This window comes from Eumetopias jubatus, unplaced genomic scaffold, assembly GCF_037043125.1.
Source record: "Eumetopias jubatus isolate StellerSeaLion01/CBP00866 unplaced genomic scaffold, mEumJub1_p1.0 scaffold_17, whole genome shotgun sequence".
NCBI classification, from domain to species: Eukaryota; Metazoa; Chordata; class Mammalia; order Carnivora; family Otariidae; genus Eumetopias; species Eumetopias jubatus.
This window is the reverse complement of record NW_028274823.1, coordinates 25,143,953-25,162,344: the sequence shown is the minus strand read 5'-3', so window position 1 is coordinate 25,162,344 and position 18,392 is coordinate 25,143,953. Positions and strand designations below refer to the sequence as shown.

At 41.8% G+C, this 18,392-nt stretch overlaps 1 protein-coding gene across 1 annotated transcript in view; it reads left to right on the top strand.

Annotated features, from left to right (window-relative positions):
- The window catches only part of SORCS3 (sortilin related VPS10 domain containing receptor 3), a 608,461-nt gene that overhangs the window by 569,351 nt on the left and 20,718 nt on the right, over positions 1–18,392 (top strand). The window contains exons 17-20 of the mRNA XM_028098753.2: positions 4,297–4,410; positions 5,921–6,092; positions 8,477–8,663; positions 14,489–14,622. Of these exons, the coding sequence (XP_027954554.1) occupies positions 4,297–4,410; positions 5,921–6,092; positions 8,477–8,663; positions 14,489–14,622 (607 nt within the window). The remainder of the gene's footprint in view (positions 1–4,296; positions 4,411–5,920; positions 6,093–8,476; positions 8,664–14,488; positions 14,623–18,392) is intronic.

Sequence of the window (18,392 nt, the reverse complement as noted above, 5' to 3'; positions counted from 1 at the left end):
CTGTCTCATGTAATAGTCACCAGTCACATGTGGTTATTTGCATTAAAAATAAATAAAATTAAAAATTCTGTTCTTCAGTTGCACTAGCCACATTTGGGTGTTTAGTAGTCACACGTGGCTAGTGGTTACCATTTTGGATAGCATAGATGTAGAAGAGAAGGTTCTTTCAGACAGCACTGTTCCTAACTGTAAGTGCCAGAGACGGTCAGAGCAGAGTGTTGAAGACAGGAGTAATGATGGAAGCCTTCCTGTAGGAGGTGGTGATGGAGCTGTGTAGACTTTCTGTCGAGTACAAGGAATAAGGGCAGCACTTCAGAAAAAAGCAGTTGTATGAGACTGTTGGAGTAGAGGGATGAGTTGAGGGATGAGTTGTTGATGAGTAGAGGGATGAGGGCAGATGGCTAGCATGGGGTTTGGTAAGGAGAAATATTTGAGGGATGCTTGTTGGTTTATTCAAACAGTTTCTGAAATAGTTCGAATGTAATCATCTTTCTCTATGCCTATATTTAGGCTTATGCCCTAGAGAAATGCTGACGATGTTAATTATTATTCCATTGTTTGTATTGATGTTTTTGTTACGGTTGCTCCAGTTTGTTGAGTGTTCACTCTGAGCCTGCCAAAAAGTTCTATCTGTCCAATCCCAAACCAGCAGGCGATTCTGTCTCCTAAAGTGGGACAGAAACACCTGTGGAGGACTGTTTCTGGAATCTCAGCTTGCCAAATGGGAGAACGGAGGAACTGGGGGTCCGTGAAGCAATGATAGGGCTGTGTGTGGCCTGAGAGTACGAAAGCCCCAGCAGCTGCACCAGCAGAGACCATGACTTCTGGGCGGGCTCCAAGAGTCTCAGAATGTCATTCCTGGGGACCAGGGGGTCCTCCCTTATGACAATTAAGTGGGTGCTCCATGAGATTGTACTAATGCTGATTCAAGGGTCAGGAGTCTCCATTATCACCTCCATGTGCCATTGTCAGCTGTGTACAATCTTGAACAAGTCACTTCTCCTCTTTTGCTTCTCCCTCCCAATCTACCAACTAAGAGGATTAGACCCAATGAATACAAGCATCCCTTCCAGTTCTGATATGCAGAAACTTTGTGATTTCTGAAGTTTGTCTATTCCTTCTTGAGATGGTCTAAGGCTTCTCCCTGAATGGGATTTGGAGGACATACATCTCCTGGAAATGGACAAGTTTCTCCCTAAAGTTTTAGAAGTTCTAAACCCTTTTATAGTCAAGAAAGATGCAGAGGTGACTTATTTCTGGAAGGAAACTGCTTGTGTGTTTGCAGAAGCTGTGGCAGCATACTTCCCCGAGGCAAATCAGACTTTCTGGCACATTCTCTCCAAATGTCACAATTCAACAGAAAAACACCTTTCCCCCAGGAAGTTGGAGCAGCTGCTGGAACTGCTTGTTTGTTGAAATTATGCAAACACAAGAGCTGGGGGGTAGGTTGGGCAGTATGAGATTTTAATATACATTTAGCAGAAGTTAATGAAGAAGTCCACAGCTTAGGGGCAGCCAGTGATGTTTCTGTTAATGTTATTAAATATTAATGGGGTGCTTTTTCTCTTTGGGGCAAAACAGCATGCCTGATGCACCTTTTTTAATTACTGCATCACTAACACGTAGCAGAGTTGAACAGAACTGCTAAAGATGGTTCCATTTAGGAAAGAGCATTAAGACATTTCTCTCCTTCCGTAAGCTGTTTAGGAGGGCACCCTTCCTTCAAAGATTACTAATATCTCTTAGGGTTAGCAGAACATTCAATAGATTTAAGTCATATAGCAGGTGGGGAATTTTCCAGAAGCAGTGCAGACACACCACAGCCCAAATGTTTCTACAGGTAAGCAATGCTTGGAAATCAGATATTCAGTGCTGTGCTGGTAAATATCTAACTACCAGCTCTCTTGGAACAAATAAATAAGCCCTCATTAGTAGCATTTGCTGATTGCTATAAATATCCCCAAATGTGGCCAATTTCAAGCTACCAACATAACATCAGTGAATACAGAATTGAGAAGAGATGTGCAGTAGCACAACATTATATAGTCTTTTTATCACACAGGTACATAAAGGTAAATAACCTCAGGAGCGTAGGTAAAATTATAATACCTAATGCTTTACATATAAAATAATATTTTTATAATAATAAATACAACAAAATCATGAGGAATCTGTGTGTTTGAGTGTTTGTTACCTTTCAAATATAATTTATTTCATTAAAATTTGAAATAAGTTTTGATAATGGCTGTGTTTAACAACCATTAATGAGCTTACAAAATTCCAGAAATTTTAAGTCCATTCTCACGAGCGGTTACAAGCTGCCACAACACTGAGTCCACAGTGAACTTGCAGGCTGGGAGATCTCCAATCATTGATCAGGAGGCATGGCTAAAAATTTGCTTGACAGACATGTCCCTTTCTCCTTTTCTTCCAGTTTCATATAAACATGGCCATGATATATCAAGGCTGGTCTTGAGTTCCACCTTCCTAGCTCAGGAATCTGGAGCACTTGGGATGCTTTCTGTGGTCCACACAGGAAGGTCAACTATGGGCTCACATCTCCCTGCACAGATAGACCCAATGCAATGAGATAATTAGTGTGATTTTTAAACATAAATGGAGTATTCATTCACCCAGTAAATATTTAGTACCTCCAACATCCTAAGTACTGGTCTGAACTCTTATATTGGCAAGCAAAACCAACAGAGGTCTCTATAGCTTTAGAGTTTCCAACATGCTGTGGTCACAGAGATTTTGTCTGGGGAGTCAGGGAAGGCGTCATCTGACCTAGATATTGAAGAAGAATACTTAGCAAACTATCAGACACAGACAAGGTAGAGGGCTTCAAGCCCAGAGAATAACACATGCAGAGACAAAGAGGGTTGAAAAGTTGGTCTGGACTGGTCAGGCAGGAGTTTGGTGTAGAGGAAGATGGTGAGGAGATAGGGTGTGGCAATGCCTGGAAGACATTTTATATAATCAGTTGGTGCTTTCCTAACTGTACCACTTCATACCGTATCATCATGTTCTGCTTCATGCTCCTTCGGTTGGATTTGAGGCATGTTGTATCCCTCTCCCCAAAGACTCAAAAGTCCTTGAGGGCAAGGATTGTTGCTCTTCTTTCCCAGGACAGTGCAGTACATATTGAGTAATAAATAAACGTGGAATTGAACTTGTATTCCTATCTTCCTTCCATTTCTGCCCTAGTCACACACATAGACCAAAATTTGCCTCCATTTTCATTGGGCTTTAATTAAATCTTGGCTCAAAGAACATGACAGCAGAAAAAGAAAGGAGGGGTAGGTCTGGAGAGAGTGACTTTCCTTGCTATTTTATGTTTCATTAACACTCAATGGATCAATATTCAGATGTCCAGATTGTTCTGCCTGGTCTGTGGGTTTCAGGATGCTTAACTTAGAAACATGAATTCTCCTGCCAAGTGAAGCCACCCTCACTGACCTCTGGTTGGTTTCAAGAGCAATAATACTTTATTGCTCTTTTTCTACCCTGACATTTATGCCTATGGGAGCCTTATGAAACTCCAAGAAGTAAGGAAACACCATTTGCATTTCAGATGGGGGCCCTCCTCTCTACACTGGTCTATTACTTCTTCATTTTGAAATGGGAGGGAAGGAGAAGGGAATCATACCTGAATTTCTTTATTTTATCATAGGCTTTCATGAAAATGTGGAAAAGAACCACAGTTTTGTGTTGTTGGTTGTAGGGAAACAGGGGACCTGTGTTATATGTATCTGGGACAGTTTGAATGGCTGTTTGTATTATATGAATGCAAATGTATATATTTGTTTGAGAAAGAATTTATAGGAAAAATTAAAATAAAATCTATGAAATTAATTTTGAAATAACATCTGTGGACTCTTACCCAGAAGTGAATCTTGACCTTTAAAATCATCTTCTTGGTTGTCATTGTCACCTACTTCTGTCAGTAATTCCACTGTGATCCAGAGGATGCTTTTAAACTTCCAGCAATCCTGACGCCCACCTCCAGCCAGGGTACCTGCTATAGGATGTACATCCATACCTTTTTTTTACCTGGAATCTTCATTTGATAATGTACTATTCTTTCTTTACACTGGATTTCTAATGATTTGGGATTATTTCTAAATCCAAAACTCCGTTCACAAAGTACGAATATTTGCTCTTGCTGGGAATATTTGAAAAAATGCATTGCGGCTTTTTGGAAGGCTGTAGGGATGTATTTGTGTTTGTGTGTATGGGGGTGTGTTTTAGCATTTGTGCATCTATACCAGTGTGCAATATTCATTTTCTGAACAGCGACTATGGCTATGAGAGACATGGAGAGAGCCAGTGTGTCCCAGCTTTCTGGTACAACCCAGCATCCCCATCAAAGGACTGCAGCCTTGGGCAAAGCTACCTTAACAGTACTGGGTAAGTAAAACACCGGAAGAAACTCTAATCGCTATTCTTCTGTTTCCCTAGGTTGGTATCAAAGGTAGCATTTCTGTTGAAGCAATCTGGAGCATAGAGAGTTTGTTTACAAGTGGCTTCTGAGGAAAGCTGAGGAGTTCTGTAGCTTTTTTGGGAACATCTGAAGAGATTTGTGATTCCTAGATTTCAGTACCTTTTTCCATTTGCCTCTGACAGACCATAGCTATTATTTTGGTCAGGCCTTATCTTCTGGAAAGAGATGCCACCTTATTTTGGGGACCCTGAAAAAATAAACTAATACAAATGGTATGCACATGTTACAGTGCCCTCCAGGGCTGGATGGACTGAAGCTCTCCTAGACTGATGCTGGAAACTGAAACTGAAAATTCAGAAGTCCCATTCTAGGGCTTCCTGGAATGAGAAGGTCAAGCTACACTTTCTTTAATTGTCAGATTATATGTGTGTTTCTCTCTCTGCTCACATGCAGTTACTCAGGTGCTTGATAAAATATTGCCTTAAAGACTTGTTGTCTTCCCCTCTCCTTTGCCACCTCGATGGCCCAGAAGAGATTTGGAAAATGGATTGGTGGTCTGAGACAGCACCTTTCACATTTTAATGTGCATTTATATTATGTGCATTTACCGGGAGGTTGATTGTATGCAGCTTTATAGACAGTGGAAATAGTGTCTATCCTACAGGTCAGGACAGTGGACAAGCTGTTGGCTCAGCTTCCTGTGCTCAGATCAGTGGTCAAGTGACATGACGTCGCATCACTATGCACAAAGATGCCCTTGTCCTAAAAGGCCACAGTGCTTTGTGGGGAGGTTTCCCATGCTTTTTCTGAGCTAATTTTCCCTCAGCAGGATTGCATAGGAGCTTCAAATGTGCGATTCTGATCTGGTATTTGTGTTGAGTGGGAAGTGAAATATTAGTAAGGAGAGAAAATGTGCTATAAAATAGCCCAGTGGCTCCAGAGCCAGGACTAGTAGGTAGGAAAGGCTGGATTGACGTCCTGGGGGTGGAGGGAAGGCAGGAAAAGGCTTCCTGATGAATCAGAGTTAGGAGTCTAATCTTCTAGCTGCGTCTCGCTACAGAGAGAACTGGAGACGGCCATAGGGAAGTACAAACAAGTCCCTCCCTCACAGAAAGGAGCACTTGCTTTTCTTGCTCCACTAGTCCAGTGGCTCTGCCTCCTTCCGTCTTGCATGTGGGTCAGACATTGATTTTTCTTGGCTGGTTTAGACACTGATCTGATCCGTGGCTCACCAGTTAGGATCAATAATAATGTTTAAAGAGCTGCTCTTCCTCAGATGGAGGGATAGCAGTTCCTCAGCGTTTGTTTGGCTTCTTAAATGGCTGCATTCTTTGAGACTCAGTTTTTAGGAGCAGCTGTGTGAAACATCTCTCCCTCTGGCTTTCTTGCACTCTTTTTCTAACCTGTGCATGTGTACACACGCACACACGCACGCACACTCACCCCACACCACCGACAACTGTCAATACTCCTCAGGTACCGGCGGATTGTGTCCAACAACTGCACGGACGGGCTGAGGGAGAAGTACACGGCCAAGGCCCAGATGTGTCCTGGAAAAGCCCCTCGAGGCCTCCATGTGGTGACAACCGACGGACGCCTGGTGGCAGAGCAGGGGCATAATGCGACTTTCATCATCCTCATGGAGGAGGTATGTGTTGTCCTGGATCTCTGAGGTCATAACTCACTGTTTCTAGAGAGGGAAGAAAAAGATCATGTGTCCCCACAGGTCCCAGTCCCAGAGTCAATGCTGAGAAGACACAAAGGGTAAAAGAAGGCTTAGATATTTTGGGACCTGATTCCCTTCATCCCACATCACAGACCCAGGCTGCAGGGTCCCACTTGTCTCTGGGCAGATACAGATCTGGATATATTCTTTGAGGTCCCCCTTTAGGGTCTGCTTTGTTGGAGGAATGTTTATCACCAGAAGACCATATACTCTAAACTTCGCCAGAAGAAGGGAATTCATATTTTTTTCTATTGCTCCCTGGAGCCTCCTTTGCTTTATTCTAACCCTTAAAACCCCCTGATTAAAAAAGCCCACAAGGCTTTCAAAGGGTCTTAAAAGTATAAGTGTGAGTGTAGGGGAAGATTATTGCCATCCTTTAAACTTATTTGTATAAAGAATGTCACATTAGTTGCTTTTCCATCAGCTAGTTGCTCCATTATTTCACTTTTTTGTGTCTTTTGCAATCGGGGCAGTAAAATCAGCCTGCATTCATTCATTCCAGGATGGAAATAGCTCTGTCGTATGCTTCTTGCTCCCTATATGAGCTATTTCATCTCTTTCCCAAACCAGGGAGCTTTTCAGGCACTCCTTGCTGAGGTGGTGGGGCAAGAAAGCTTGCCTGATTTACAAAGCCCTCTAAATTTGTATGCAAATTGCTCTGTGCTCTTCAGATCTTGGAAAGAGACCAAAGCAAGCCAGGAGTTTTTTTTCCCAAATGTGAATACTTTAGAAACCTTTAAAGTCTGGCCCATACTGAACAGGACAGTGAAGTTTCCTTATCCTGGGTTGACAGAGTCTTCAGCCGTCACCCACACTGGGCACTTGAATTAAAGGACTTTAAGATTCAGAGGAGGTCATTATCACATTTCCACTAGGGAGTTTCCAGGACCAGCATTATAAAAACCTTCTCTTGAATGGATGAGAAGAGCCATGATCTTATCCATTTGAATTGCCTCCAGTTCATTTCCACTTCAATTTATATTCATAAACTCAAGGGTAGTCACCATTGTGCGGGGGGCAAGGGAGCACGTATCAATATTTCACTCACATCCGGGTTGCCACAGGGGAAGAGGCAGAACATGAAACTGTGATCAGTGCACGTTCACTGGACAGAAGGATTGGCTCATAATTCCAAAATGATGTATATCCCTTTTTATTCCATCAACCATCTACAACCATTTATTTACAACCATGTAAATAGAGAGAGCCGATTCTTCTTTTTTCATCCAGGATCCTTGTTTTGTGGTCAGGTTCAATTGCATTTATCCAAACTCATTGACCCAGTGTAGTGGGAAGAAGAACAAAGAAGGGTGGGGTTCAGCATCATCTCTTAAGAAGCCTAGCATCAGCTTGGGATGGTAAGATGCACTCACCTGAACCCATGCCGTTACACCACCAGGCAACACCACCAGGCAGCACCCAGGGGGCTCTTGGCCTTCCAAGAGGCAGAGATATCTGTGAGCTGGGATGGTTGGAAAAGGCTTCAGGGAAGAGGGGCTTTGGCAGGTTTAGGGAAATCCAAGGTCAACAGAGCACAGATGTAATTCTGATTGGTATGCAGGATTCATGTCTAGACTGGGAATAATCATCCTACCTCACAGAGTTATTTTGAAAGTGTACAGAGTATGTGTTAAGTGATTAGCATAATGCTTAGAACATAATAATAAATCTCAAAACATAGGAACAATTATAATTATAGCAATGTAGTTGAGATCATCAGTGTTGAAACCCGACTGCCTGGGTTCAAAACTTGACTCTTCCACTACTAGCTGTGAGACTTGGGTCTACTTATTTAATTTCTTTTTGTCCCCATTTGTAAAATTGGAAGTAATGCTTTCTGCATTATAAAGTTGTGAGGAGATTAATTACTTGGAACTTGAAAGAAACTTTATAAGTGTTAGCTGTTACTATTATTGCTATTGTTAGGATTTTGACACAGGAGAGGAATAATTCAACCAAGTGTGTGAGGGAGCCAGGGAATTTATCGGCCTTCCCACTCCAGAGCTCCCTAGAGGCTTTACGCTATCCCCTAGCACCCATTCAACCAGCTCAGGCTGCCCCAAGCCCTGGGCATGCGGGGATAACATGTCCATAATACCTGCCTATAGTGCCCAGTGGATATCTGATAAGAGTCTGATGATTGTGTGGACGGTGCTTCAGCCCCCTGGGAGAGGCTCTGGGTTCCCAAGAGGGTGATGCTGAAGGCACAGGACAAAGCATCCAATAGGAGTCAGACTGGACCATGTGAATGAGCCCCGGCCAACTGCTATTCCCCCTTGCCTCCCCCCCGCCCCCGCCTCCTTCAGGGTGATCTCCAAAGGACAAACATCCAGGTTGACTTCGGGGATGGAATTGCGGTGTCCTATGCTAACTTCAGCCCCATTGAGGATGGCATCAAGCACGTGTACAAGAGTGCGGGGATCTTCCAGGTGACGGCCTATGCGGAGAACAACCTGGGCTCAGACACAGCTGTCCTCTTCCTGCATGTGGTTTGTAAGTAGCCTGAACTGTGTCCTTTCTTCTGTGCCTTCCAGTTGGCAACTCCCGCTGTCCGCAGACTTTTGGGATGCAGAGCTGAGACTAGATTTGGTGTGACTACTACCCCAAATAATGACCCAAATTGAAAGACTGAGATGTGTGTTCCTCCGTGTTTCAGTTTTCTGATACTGAAGTTGATTATTTTGCAAGTTGGGGTAACATTCCCAACTGGCCCCTTCTTTTCAGTTCCACTGTGTTCTGATGGAAGTGTACACATGCAGACACACATTCAGGTCAAAGTCCCTTCCCTTTGTTTTGGAGACTCGTAAGGATCTAGGAAGAAGAAACTCATCTGGTTCACGGCCACAGGTTCACTTTCAAGCTGCTGTGATAAGTGAAGGCAGCCCAAATCAAAGTAAGTTTCTAATCTCTGTTGGAAGAGCCAAAGAAGGATTAAAGAGACACATTTGGATTTTTAAAACTGTAGTCCTGAACACACAAAATAACTTAATTCTTACATACAAGGTTACTGCAAGTTCATTCCTGTTATGAACAATTGTAAAGACTCTCCAATTTTTTTTGTTGTTGTTGTTGTCCTAGAATGTATTTCATTGCTATTGACTGTTGCTTGGCACAAAGCAAACAACAGCTGAACTTCCAAAGTACTTTGTCCGGGATACGTTTTGTGTATCCGCTATCCTGGGACTTAATTCATGTAAACTAAAACTTAAATACTATGATTTTAGACTGTTGGGTCAAAACGTGTGGTTATGGGTCTGGTATGGATTTCGTATGCCTTTATCAGTGATATTCATGGGCCTAAGGGATTCTGTAGTTCTAATTTATATACCCCACGATGTTTTGGGAGTAATATGCTACATATGGTGAAATGTATATTTAAAAGAGTCTAAGTGAATACAAGGAGTACCTCCAACTGAGTGATGACAAATTCCACTATATAAACAACCCACGTTTAAAAGGTTTCTGGAAAACCATAAGCCGCCTAGTCTCCAGCATTTTGATACTAATAGTAGCGTTAAGGACCAACAGTGATAGGGGGATGTGCATGGGAGGACACCTGGATTATAGATCAGTTCTGTCCCTAAAGATGCCAGGCTACATGGCCATGAGATAAGTTATTTCTTCTGTGGGTCTTCTGAACTCCAACTTTAAAATGGCTTAATTCTAACTGGTACTTTGCCTCATGGGGCTCTTATAACAACAAATAGGAAATATAAAGAAAACATCCAATTATTTACTAATTTATTCAACAAATATCTGTTGAGTTCTTAATATATATATGTAAGGCATTCTGCAAGGACCTGGGGAAACAACAATACAGATATTGCCTTGGCCTGGCAGAGTTTACCTTCTGGTGGGGGAGGGCAGGGGCTGCTAGAAATGGGCCACGCTCCACCAATTCTACTCATTCTGTGCCAGAAGCACCAGGTCAAAAACCCAGGCAAGTGGTATGCAAGGTATTCATAAGCCAGGGTTTAGATCAAAGGGACCTCTGTTTGAAATCTGATCATATCCCTTTGTTAAACATATAAACAATATAATATTGGTCAACTTTCATACTCTTTAAAAACTTCTGATTCCTCATCTTGAATACTTATGTTATAGGGAAGCTATGAGAATCAGACTGGGTTATATGTATGGTTCAGGTGTCCCCAAGATCACTCCGTCGTGTTTGTTGATTCACTCAAAGGACTCATAGAACTCAACATATAATCATACTCAGACTATGATTTATTACAGGGGAAATAGCAAGATCAGCAAAGGGAAAAGAGCCATGGGGCAAAGTCTGGAGGAAACCAGTTGTGACCTCCAAAGAGTCCTCCCCCGATGGTGTCACACAAGACACGTGTAATTTCTCCAGCAAGAGTTTTAGCAACACGTGAGAAGGACTATTTACCAGAGAAACTCCTTAGAGACTCAGTACCCATGTTTTGTTTTGTTTTTTAATTATTGTTTTATTTAAATTCAATTAGCCAAGTTATACTACATCATTAGTTTTTGATGTAATGTCCAATGATTCATCAGTTGATTACAACACCCAGTGCTCATCATATCACGTGCCCTATTTAATGCCCATCACCCAGTTACCCCATTCCCCCACCCATCTCCCTTTCCACAACCCTCAGTTTGTTTACCAGAGTCAAGAGTCGTGTGTGGTTTGTCTCCCTCTTTGATTTCTTCCCATTCAGTTTTCCCTCCCCTCCCCTATGGTCCTCTGCACTATTCTATATATTCCACATATGAGTGAAACCACATGATAATTGTGTTTCTCTGATTGACTTATTTCACTTAGCATACTACCCTCCAGTTCCATCCATATTGATGTAAATGGTAGGTATTCATCCTTTCTGATGGCTGAGTAATATTCCATTGCATATATGGACCACATCTTCTTTATCCATTCATCCGTTGAAGGACATCTGGGCTCCTTCCACAGTTTGGCTATTGTGGACATTGCTGCTATGAACATTGGGGGTGCATGTGCCCCTTCTTTTCACTACATCTGTATCTTTGGGGTAAATACCCAGTAGTGCAATTGCTGGGTCATAAGGTACCCATGGTTTTACTGGGGACTGGTCAAGTAGGCATCCTCTGCCTAGCATATGCCAGAATTCCAGACATCCTAAGGGAAATACATATTTAGATTAAACCGTATTATTGGCATAAACAGTCTAGGCATATTGAACCACTCTTATCACTTACGTGTTGACTGGAAACACTCTCAAAGCCAAGTTTCCAGATGCTAGCAAGGACCAATCTTGCACAGAAGTCTTTCTAAGGATGGCAATTTCAAGTCTATGTTAACATTTCCCTGCACAGTATACAATGCCACTTACCACCCAGCTTGGCACATGATGAATGTGACCTGTTCTAGTAATTACTAAATACTACCCACTAACTTTCTGCCTGGCACTTCCGTTGCATTTAAAAATGAAGACAAAGAGAGAAATTTTACTTTCCTCTATCCCAACCCCCTGCCCCACCCATATTCCTAATTCCACCAATAGTGGACCTGCCTGAAGGGTGCAAAGACCAGTGTATCTTAGTGGCAAAAAATACAACAGCAAGGAACCGATTTATACTGTGGGTTATGTGCATGAAGGAGGAAATGTTCCTTGAAACTTTTATCACACTCATAATTACCTCCACATCAATCATGGCTGCATTTACCAGACAGTTATTATAGCGGAAACTGCTCTTGGCCTCACCTTGGGCCATTAGCTAACAAAAGTAGCTGTTAGCCACCTATAATAACCAATCTCACATAGATTATTAGATTTTTATCAAAGAGAGCACTATTTGACAGGATTTTAGGAGTTTGCTGTGTTCCCTTCAGCTCTCTTCTCCCTGATTTATGGTGTGTCCATCCCTAGGCTGAAGCCTGGAGCTTCTGGCTCAGGTTCTTTGCCCTAAAAAGCTGTTACATGTTGTTGTTCCTTGAGATTCTATTTAGCCAAACATGCTTGTCTTAAAGCTGGAATAAATGTGATTATGTTTGATGGTGTGCCAATTCATGGAAGCATATCCCTTCGTTTGGCATGAGTTTAGGGAGAAGGAGATCTCATTTTATTTTTTTAGGCATAGGTACCTGACAGTGTGTGGCTGGGCCAAGGCCCCTGAGTGACAGAAAGCTGAGAAGAATTTCCAGGGCCAGAAGCCATTAGCAGTATTGTCACTTAACTGTGGAAAGGCCTGGGGTTCTGAAGAGCTGGCAGAGGAATGAGCTTCATGCATTTTGAGGGAGAGAAATAACAGGAGCATTGACTTTAAGGGTAAAGGGCCCTTTGCCCAGCAGGGGAGGAATGAGCTCTGCATCTGGGCACCGAGAAAGACTGAGGTGTTATCATAAGACACAGAGTTCTCGCCTCCCTGCCAGGACGCGGCTGGCTGGGCACTCCTTCCTACGGCCTCATTCTCTTCCCCACGGATCAGTAAAACACCACCAGCAAAGAAAGATAAATCAGATAAAGTCCTACAAATGAGTAAATAAAGTCACAAAAAGAGCCAGTGTTTTCTCATACCTTGTGTTTTTCTTTTTTTATTTTCACCAACAGTCAAACCGTACAAAAATAATCGAGCAGACTTTCTTATTGAAAATAATTAACCCTTCAGGCAAATGTGTTTCTGAAGCAGCAAGGTTGAAATGATTTGCCAGAAGAAATTATTTGCTGGGAGAAACCTTGAGGATCATCTGTCTGTGGTCAGGTCAAGCTGTAGGCAGAGAGTATTCTCAGGCGGTAGATACACAGATTCTCGAACACTTGTTGCTTGTTCTGGAAAGTACGGTGTGGATGGGGACAAGCTGACCAGGCTGCTCCCCTCACTTAAACATCAGTCTTTGTTCCAACACCTTCTCCCCCAGCATAAATCTACCTACAACGCCGTGAGACTCAGACAAACTCCCACTGTTTTCGAGGGACATCTACCCAATGATACATGGAGACAGTGATGGTGGTGATGATGGTGGTAGAAATTGTGCCAACCCATAACTAATGCGATAGTACTTTTAACATCCACACATCCTATTCATATGTTCTTATTCCTATAAGGAAGGCAGGGGACGTGGAAATAGTCTGTGTAGGGTCAAGGCTCTGGAAAATGGAGGGAAAGATCACACAGCTACATTTAAACCAGACCAGAAATGAGAAGAAGCCATCTGTTGTCTTCCCTTTAAGCTGAGCTGTCCCCAGAGTGACCCACGATGTAAATAGTGAAGGCTGAGTGATCAGGAAAATGCCCCACCTGTGAGAAGAGCTCAGGGCCCCCAGGCTAAGGAGACATTCGGACTGCAGTCTTGACCATTAGCCACGTTTGCACATCAGCTCTAGCATAGTGGAAACTGGGAAACTATGCACTAGCAGAGTGTAAACAGTTAATTAGAATACTTTAATTGGATTTGGTTCAGTAGGAGAGATATAAGGAAGGGAAAGGAGGAAGAAGGGAAGAAGGGAAAGAGAGAAAAAGGAAAGGAGGGGAGGAAGGAGTGGGGAGAAGGAGAAAACCCCCCAGAGTTGAAAAATAACATCCCCATCCCAGAGTGCGACACTGACACGTTAGTATTTCTCATCAGCATTTTCTTTCCTCTTCTCATTTTGTTTTGGAAATGAATTAAATTACAATCCTCATTTATTATGGGTAGGGTTTGCTCACGTGTGTTCTCTTGCTGCTGTATCAGCTTTCTGAGGGGAAAGAAGAGAAATTTGGTCACCTTTCTGCAAGCAGTTGTTTTTTTATTCTTTGGGAATGTGGCCTTTGTTTCTCCTTTGATTTAGGGAAAGACACGTTTTCCTTTTGTAAAACAGCCTTGCCAGCTTCTGAATGACACCCACTGAGTATTGCAGATGACCAGCACAATGGCGGATTATTGAAGAGGATGGAACCAATTAACCATCAAGGATAATGGAAGAGCCCTCCATGTGATGCACTGACCCCACATCACAATACAGGCTAATTGTCAGAAATGAAAGAGACTGCTGTTTCTCTTCCTATTTATTGGCTAAGTGTCTAGTCAACTAGTTTGTCCTTGGATTGGAGGTTCATAAGCATTCATGGTTGGGCACATCAGATGTAAATGAATTTCAGATGTCACTCAAAAATTCTGAAGCCTGATTTGAGTTCCCTCTTATACAAGGTGCTTTGTTTCAAGCACACACACACACACACACACACACACACACACACCTCAACATTTGTGAGTTTGTGATCCTTGTTTTATTATAGTTTATGATAATGGGGTTAAGATTAAGAATCTGGGAGTATGATAAAGTTTGTTTATTCCAGGAACAGAAAAACTGACACTGTTTCCTGTGTTCCCCCAGGTCCCGTGGAGCATGTTCATCTCCAAGTGCCATTTGTCGCCATAAGAAATAAGGAGGTCAACATCAGTGCAGTTGTGTGGCCCAGTCAGCTGGGGACCCTTACCTATTTCTGGTGGTTTGGGAATAGCACAAAGGTTTGGCCCTTTCTGATGCATGTTTGAGTAGATCTGTACTGAATTCTCCTATGCTCCAGCTGCCATGTTGATGTTGGGGGCACCGGGGATGAGAGCAATAGGGAGTACTTAGTAAAGCTATGAATCCACATAATTGAATATCACATACATCTCTATACCAGGTTCATTATTATAATAGGGAAAGTTCAAACAATCCTAAGGAAAAAAGAGTACCTTGAGAAGCTCTACAAACTTGCTTCCATAATCAATATTTTTAAAACTTCATTTGCCCTATATTTTTTTAATACTGGGCCTTCCACTCACAACATAGATAATGTTAAAGGAGTTACTTAGCATCTCTGAGATCCAGTGACTCCATCTGGAAATGTGAATTCTCTCTCTAAATGCAGGGCTGTGAAAATCAAATGGGGCAATGCATGTAAAGAACCCTTCTCCAAGACCTACTAGGTGATTTACGAAGGCCAAGGTTCATTTTAGGAATGGTGGCAATGCTGACAAGTCTCTAAGAAGGGATTTCAGAGGGCCAGACTCTGAACTTGGCACATCCCCCCTGCTCCCAGCTACTGGTGATGGTGACAGTTGTGTCAACAATGACCACACTTATATAAGAGGAGCTGGGAGCAGTTAGGCTGAGGGTTCCTAAATGTAAGGGCTTAATGTTTTTCTCTATTCCTGATTTTATCTTTACATTTTCCTTGGCCATTCTTGATGTGATTGGCATTGCTCATCTTAGAGATACCTTTCATTTTTTAAAAAGATTTTATTATTTATTTATTTATTTATTTATTTATTTATTTATGAGAGAGAGCATGTGCAGAGGAGGAGCAGAGGGAGAGGGACAAGCAGACTTGGTGCTGAATGTAGAGCCTGAAATGGGCCTTGATCCCATGACCTGAGCTGAAATCAAGAGTCAGATGATTAACCGACTGAGCCACCCAGGCACCCTGAGATCTTTCATTAAAAAAAATAATAATTTAATAAAGATATAATATCAGACTTAGAAATGCTGGACATCTCAAGAAAGGGGAAATAAATTCTCAGTTCTGATGTAGTAATTCCTTTAAAAAAAAGAATGAACAATGATGGCTTTGTTTGTTTAGAGATGACCAAAAAGAACTTCAGCCCCTGCATGATGAGAGTGGGAGAAGATTCACCCCTGCTCTTTCTTAGGGAGGCAGCATGATATGGTGGTGAAAACATGGACCTTGGAGTCACAGTGACACTGCTGGCTGTGTGAGCCTGAGGAAGTCATTTGACCCCAAATTTAATTCATTCAACACAAACTGGAGAGAATAATACCTGTATCATCTTGACTGTTGTGAAATCTAAGTGAGATGCTATATATCTCTCTGGCACACACTAGGTACTCACTAAATAGATGCTTTTAATTTTGATATAAAAATTGGGAGTTAGGATGGGTTGACAAAAGAACTACACTTATGGACCCAAGGGACCCTTTTCTGTTTGAATTGTTGATGCTGTATACTTTCAAGTCAGTTTCTTAGTATAAGCGACAATGCTTTTGCATTTCTGAATTTATTATTCACCCGGGCAAGAGATACAGGTGTTGGTTATTAAGATCCCCATTTGGTACATTAGAGAAGTAAAGCTCCTTGTGTGAGATGAGCATCCCAAGGTCAAACATCTGGTTAATTGTAGAGCCCGGTCTCCTAACTCCCAGCTACCATGCTCCACCTCCAGCCCCAGGATGCTTTAGCTGCATCACTGTGTTTGTCTTCTAGAGGTTATAGACCCTAAAACCCTGCATGCATACATGGTGAATGAAAAAAGAGAAAATCATTTGGGAGGAAAAAATTAGAAACAGGATTTTAAGTTCATTTCTCTGCTGAGAACTTTTGGCTGTCCAGCCAGGGAATTTTTTTCTGTTAAGTATTCATTTACCTGGTGATCTTTACTGAGGCTGCTGTGCACAAGGAGGGCAGTTATTGGCCATCGTCAACACAGTGATTTACTCAGAACCCACGAGGAGCCAGAGACACAGAATTTCTCTACAGTGCCATTTTTCCCCTTTCCGTGTTTTGTTTTGTTTTTCTTTAGTATTCTAAGACCTGAATTTTAAGACCCTTACTAGATTAGTACCCAATAAATTTTGATAAATAGACACAGAAGTAGATAAAGTGACTGCAGAGTCAAGTTTCTATTTCTCTAATGATTATCTTTGTTCACTTGAACAAATCACCTGATCTAAATCTCAGTGTTTTTTCTTTGGGTAGAGCAAGGATACTAATATCTAATCCACGAACATCACTGAATTATTATTTGGAATATCTCTCTAGCTAATCTATAATATGTCATATTAAGTGAGGAAATTTTAAATGACAGAATGGCATTATAGTTTGTTTTTGTTTTGTTTTGGTTTGGTTTGATGTTGACCTGACCTGTTCCTTCAGTTAGGAATTCCCATCTATAAGCTTGAGCATGAAGTGCTGCATGGGTACCCAGCACAGAGTAGTGTTGAAGTAAGATAAATCTGGGCTGCAGTCCAGACTCAGATTCTTTTTTGCAATATGCATTTAATCAAATCATGCAATTTCTCTGAACCTCAGTTTTGGTCATTATAATGTCAGAATAATAACATCAATAACTATTAGTACCTCAGAGTAAACAAGTAGTAATTAGTAATAGTAAATATTAGTAACTTAGATGTGTTTAGAATCTAAGCACTTGAAAATATTAGTCACTATCGTGCTCAGCCTTTACATCAATGGCATCTACATCTCGATGGTATATCTGACTTGGTTCTGTAGGTTTCTCTCCCACCTCTAAGAATGGTTATTTGATCCAGTTGAACGAGGTGTATTTTCAGTGCTTTTTGGCAGCACCATACCAGAAACACATCAAGATGACCTCATTGCCCAATAATTGATCCAATGAGCACCATATTTGACTAGCAAAATAATGAGTGTCTTTGAGTGTTCTGGTGAGCACTCTGATTTTGGAGGTATTTTAGTTCCCTTTGAGTAGCAAACTGATCTGTAAAAGGAGCTAATTTTGAGCATTTATTTCTACTTCTGCTTTGTAGGAGGCTCTTTGTACACATTATTTAATTTAATCATTAGGACATCACTGATGGAGAAATTATCCCATTTTTCAGAGAAAACACATAGGCTAATAACCTTGGAAAGTAATGTGTGTGTGTGTGTGTGTGTGTGTGTGTGTGTGTGTGTGTGTTGTGACTAAGAGAATTGGGCAGGTTCACCCAGATGGTTGAATTAAATCAAGTTCTCAAGAAGAATTAACTCACCCCTGCCTTTATATCTAGACCTTCACTTGGTGCTCTCTGGAATAGAGGAGCATGTACAACATTGTCCCTACCTTCAAGAAGATTATAGTCCAAGTGAGAAGGCATGATGGACACAAATGCAGTGATGGTGAACAACTGTGATGTATAAGTAAATAGAAGAGAGCAAGCATTCCTAATCCAATAATTGTCTCATAGGCCTACAGACCTATCAGGGGAGATGTGAAATTGCATCAGTAGCTCTGTGGCTCTTTTTCAAGAGCCCATATTTTGTGCTAGATGTTGTGAGGAATACAAATCAGTGCAAATTCCATCTGTTTCCTTTAAGAAATAATCTATTTGAGAATATGAAGTTATAGGTACTCTAAGGTATGGTGGTAGGAATGTAATGGTACTGGCCCAGTCAAGCAGCCTCGATGGTGATGGATGCACACCTTGCTGATCATGGAGTGACTCATGGATGAAGTTGGTCTTACCCTGGCATTGAAAAAACAGTAGAATTGAGGCA